Genomic DNA, 5572 nt, shown 5'->3' on the forward strand with positions numbered 1-5572 from the left:
GAAGAGCGGCCTGGTGGAGCTGATCCTGCAGGTTGGCGTTGGGCAGCTGACGGAACAGCAGAAGGACACCCTTGTGAGGCAGCTGGCGGTGCTACTGAATGTGCTGGACTCGGACATCAAGGTTCAGAAGATTCAGGCCCGCTCGGATCTCAGGTAGGAACTGCACCGTCCAGCCTGAAGCTTGTCATTTCCTCTCGTTCTGTGTCTTTGCACGCATGTTTATCCCATTCATATTCTTTTTTTTTCTCAAAGGGAAGCAGTCAGGACAACATCATTATAGGTCCTTCCCACAAGTCTTGGTAAATGTTTGTTGATTGAGAATGTTCTGAATGAAAGCATAGGGAACGTCAGAGGGAGCTGGGTTTTAGTTCTGGTATCATCAGAGGGCATGCGCACGGTCTGGGGCACGCACGGGGGATGCCTCACGGCCAGGCTTCATCCCTGCCCCGTGTTCAGGGTGTGAGAGGATTATGGGTTACCGTTGCTGTCTTCTGAGGGTCTATAAGGTTAAACCTCTTCCTTGATTTCTTATAAGATTTACAATTTTAATTGAGTTTTTAAAAAACTCTTATCCAACCTATGAACAGTGAAGTGGGATGGGGAGAGAGGGAGAGAGAGACAGAACATGGGAATAAAAACCTACTTTTCATAGTAAATCCATCTGCCAGTTATTGTCAGCTATTCTGTTTAGGTTTGCTTTTCAGATAACTGAAATTTACTTAGAAAAATAATAAATTAAAAATACTAGTTATTTTTTTACGGAACTCTTTCAAAAATGGATCATACATTTCCCTTTCTTATATCAAACACTGAACCAAGCACATCTGAAAATCAATAAAACCAAAAGTTGTTTCTTTGAAAGATCAACAAAATCGATAAAGCTTTAGCTAGAATGACCAAGAAAAAGAGAGAAGACTCGAACTGCTGAAATCTGGAATGAAAAGGGATATCACTACTAACCTTATAGAAATGAAAAGGATTATACTATGAACAATTATATGTCAACAAATTAGTTAACCTAAATTAAATGGACAAAATTCTAGAAAGTCACAACTATAAAAACTGACTCAAGAAGAAATAATACATTTTAATAGACCTATAATAAGTGAAGAGATTGAATCAAAAAACTTCCCACAAAAACTAGGACCAGATGACTTCACTAGTGAATTCTACAAAGTTTAAAGATTTAGCACCACAGTCACAAACTTTTCCAAAACATAGAAGAGGGAACACTTCCCAACTCATTCTATGAGGCCAGTTTTACTCAGATAGCAAAACTAGACAAAGATCTCTCTCTCTCTCTCTCTCTCTCTCTCTCTCTCTCTCTCTCTCTCTCTCTCACACACACACACAGTTACAGACCAATATGCCTTATGAATATAGAAGCAAAAAAATTCAACAAAATATTATCTGCATCCAGCAACATATTATTATTTATTTATTTTACTGAGCTATGATTGATATATAACATTGTGTAAATTTAAGGTGGACAACATGTTGATTTTGTACATTTATATATTGCAGTTGATTACCACCTAGAGTTAGCTAACACCTCTATCATGTCACAAAATTATCATTTCTTTTTTGTGGTGGGATCTAGTGCATGTGCAAGAGATCTAGTCTCTTAGCAACTTTGACTTTATAATACAGTATTGCTGTCTATAATCACTATGCTGTGCATTAGATCTCCAGGACTTATTTATGTATTGGTTGCAAGTTTCTACCCTTAAACATCTCCCCAATTCCTCACCCCCTACCCTCAGCCCTGGTAACCACCATTCTACTCTCTGTTTTTATGAGTTCAGCTTATTTAGATTCCACATATAACCGATATATAGTGTTTGTCTTTCTCTGTCTGGCTTATCTCACTTAGCATAATGCCCTCAAGGTCCATTCATGTTGCTGCAAATGGCAGGATTTGCTTCTTTCTCATGGCTGAATAATATTCCATTACGTATACGTACCACATTTTCCTTATCCATTCATCCACTGATGGACACTTAGGTATTTCCATATCTTGGCTATTGTGAATAATGCTGCACTAAACATGGGAGTGCATATATCTCTTCGATATCCTGTTTTCATTTCCTTTGGACATATGCCCAGGAGTGGAATTGCTGGATCCATCCAGAAATATTTAAAAGGATTATACACTCTGGCCAAGTGGGATTTATCCCAGCAATGCAAGGGTGAGTAAATACATGAAAATCAGTACATATAGTAAACCATATTAATAAAGGACAAAAACTGTATGATCATCCTAATAGACATGAAAAAGCATTTGACAAAATTTTTTTTGATAAAAACACTTGTAGGTTGAATGGTGTCTCCCCAAAAGATATGTCCTGCCCTAACCCCTAGGACCTGTGAATGTGTCCTTATTTGAAATAGTCGTTGCAGATGGAATTAGTTAAGATGAGGTCATACTGGAGAAGGGTGGACCCTTAATCCAACATGACTGTGTCCTTATAAGAAAAGAGACACAGAGACAGACACACAGGGAGTCTGCCATGTGATACTGGAGGTAGAGATTGGAGTGAGGTGTCTACAAGCCACAGAACGCCAAGGATTGCCAGCAACAGCAGAAGCTAAGAGAAAGGCATGGAGCAGATTCTCCCCTAGAGCCTTCAGAGAGGATGGTCCTACCAACACCTTGATTTTGGAATTCTAGCCTCTAACACTGTGGGAGAATAAATTTCTGTTGTGTTAAGCCACCCAGTTTGTGGTACATTTTTATGGCAACATTTGGAAACTAATACAGATTTGAATAAAATCTCTCCAAAGAAAATATACAAATGCCAATAAGCACGTGAAAAGATGCTCAGCATCACTAGCTATTAGGGAAATGCAAATCAAAATCACATTGAGATACCACTTCACACCCACCAGGATGGCTGTAATCCAGAAGACAGACCATAACAAATGTTGGCAAGTATATGGAAAAATTGGAACACTCATACGTAGCTGGTGGGAATGTAAATGGTGTAGCCACTGGGGAAAACAGTTTGTCAGTTCCTCAAAGTGCTAAATGTAGAGCTACCATGCGACCCAGTAACTCTGCTCCTGGGTATATACCCAAGAGAAATGATAAACATATGTCCATACGAAATCTGGCACGCGGGAGACTCAAGAGGGAGGAGATATGGGGATATATGTATATGTATAGCTGATTCACTTTGTTGTACAGCAGAAACTAGCACACCATTGTGAAGCAATTATACTCCAATAAAGATGTTAAAAAGAAAAACAAAGAAATCTGGCACGTGAACATTCACAGTGGCGTTATTCATATAGCCAAAAAGTAGATACAATCCAAATGTCATCGACTCATGATGAGTGGATAAATAAAATGAGATATATTCATACAGTGGAATAATATTTGGCAATTCAAAGGAGGGGGAAATACTGATATATGCTGCAACTTGGATGAGCTTTGAAAACATTATGCTAAATGAAAGAAGCCAGATGCGAAATGCCTCATATATATTCCATTTATATCAAAAGCCCAGAATAATTAAACCTACAGAGACAGAAAAGTAGATTAGTGTTTGGCAGGAGCTGAGGGGCGGCATGGGGGTGGCTCTTAATGGGTGTGGAGTTTCTGTGATGATGGAAATGTTCTGGAATTATTTATTTATTTTTATACTTATTTTTGGCTGTGTTGGGTCTTCGTTTCTGTGCGAGGGCTTTCTCTAGTTGCTGCAAGCGGGGGCCACTCTTCATCGCGGTGCGCGGGTCTCTTCACTATCGCGGCCTCTCTTGTTGCGGAGTACAGGCTCCAGACGCGCAGGCTCAGTAGTTGTGGCTCACGGGCCTAATTGCTCCACGGCATGTGGGATCTTCCTAGACCAGGGCTCGAACCCGTGTCCCCTGCATTAGCAGGCAGATTCTCAACCACTGCGCCACCAGGGAAGCCCATGTTCTGGAATTAGATGGTGGTGTTGGTTGCACAACTTTGTGAATATACCAAAGCCCACTGAATTGTACACTTCAGAAGGGTGACTTTTGGGAGTTCCCTGGTGGCCTAGTGGTTAGGATTCTGGGCTTTCACTGCCTTGGCCGCAGGTTCAATCACTGGTCTGGGAACTGAGATCCTGCAAGCTGCACAGCACCGCCAAAAAAAAAAAAAAAGGTGACTTTTTATTGTAAGTGTATTATATCTCAACAAAAAGGTAAAAATGAAGATGTGTCTGAAAGTTCTCATTCTGTGTGTGGTTATGTCTGTTTGCACACACATATACATTGCTTCTTTTATCCAAAGGTCTATCTATCATCAGCTAAACTCTGGGACCAAAGAGCCTTTATTTGTGAATAGAAACCGATCAATCCCTTGGCCCTCAGAATACACCCCTATGTCCTTTCCAAGCGGCAGAGCTGTGGCCGTCTGTGTTTTCAGCCCCACGGGTCACATGGCTGGAGTGGACGTGTCACATTGGTCACTGCATAACCGTGTGGCTGGCCTCTCTGTCTCCTCTGCAGCACCGTGATTGTGTTTTATGTACAGACTGGGCCACCTTTCAAGGTCCTCAAAGCTGCGGAAGTGGCCCGAAATCTGCACAGGCGGCTCTCAAAGGAAAAGGCTGATTTCTTGCTTTTCAAAGTCTTGAGGATTGACACAGCAGGTATGTCCCCATCAGAAATATTCTTTTTTATTTTTATTTTTAAAGTTCAAGTAATGTAAATACCTAATTGTTGTATATTCAGAATTGGATTCCACTGGACTAGATATCCCATCCAATTAAACGCAATGGGAGTCTTATAGAAACGTAACTACCCAGGTTAAAGGAAAAGGTTTTTCGGAGAAGGTGAAATATGACTTGGTTCCTATATGGTGGGACAGTAGCCGGGTCTCATAGACTGGTTTTTTTTTTTTTTTTTTTTTTTTTTGCGGTACGCGGGCCTCTCACTGCTGTGGCCTCTCCCGTTGCGGAGCACAGGCTCCGGACGCGCAGGCTCAGCGGCCATGGCTCACGGGCCCAGCCGCTCTGCGGCATGTGGGATCCTCCTGGACCGGGGCACGAACCCGTGTCCCCTGCATCGGCAGGCGGACTCTGAACCACTGCGCCACCAGGGTAGCGCTCCTAGTCTTTTTTGACTTAAGTAGGAATGAAGTTCAATATTTCATTATCTTTCCAATTTCGCCATGTCAACCCCTACGGGAATATTCTAAAAGAATCAGATTTGCTGATTGTGGCTATGTTTTACTGGCACAGAAAGAGGACATGTGGACATCTTTGCTTTAGCATCCAGGGATTTGTTTTGCATTTATGTCTCCAGCTGGTTTCCTGAAACATACATTTGCCAACTATGCTTTGTCTTTGAGGGAAACTGGAGAAAAACAACAGTTATGGTCTGTTTTTAAAACCATACTCTTTTGTACTGGTCATGGTCAGAGATTTCATACTTAGATGATCAGAACAGTATTAAAAGACAGATACGTGTTATTGGTTGGAAAAGCCATGTTTATATAATTTATCGACCTGGGACATCGTGCCTTAGGTTGTGAACGTGGTGTTATGTAGACTCTTGGAAATTTAAGATAGCTTTTTTTTTTTTTTTTTTTTTTTTTTGC

General features: G+C 41.2%; 1 protein-coding gene across 2 annotated transcripts in view; it reads left to right on the forward strand.

Moving 5' to 3' along the window:
- KIAA0319 (KIAA0319 ortholog) overlaps nt 1-5572 on the forward strand; it is a 48356-nt gene that overhangs the window by 35177 nt on the left and 7607 nt on the right. For both annotated transcript variants that reach the window (XM_007454510.1, XM_007454509.1), the window contains exons 15-16: nt 1-153; nt 4480-4622. The exon at nt 1-153 is cut by the window's left edge and continues 16 nt beyond it. In XM_007454510.1, the coding sequence (XP_007454572.1) occupies nt 1-153; nt 4480-4622 (296 nt within the window). The remainder of the gene's footprint in view (nt 154-4479; nt 4623-5572) is intronic.

Source organism: Lipotes vexillifer, unplaced genomic scaffold (assembly GCF_000442215.2).
Source record: "Lipotes vexillifer unplaced genomic scaffold, Lipotes_vexillifer_v1.1 scaffold421, whole genome shotgun sequence".
Classification (NCBI taxonomy): Eukaryota; Metazoa; Chordata; class Mammalia; order Artiodactyla; family Lipotidae; genus Lipotes; species Lipotes vexillifer.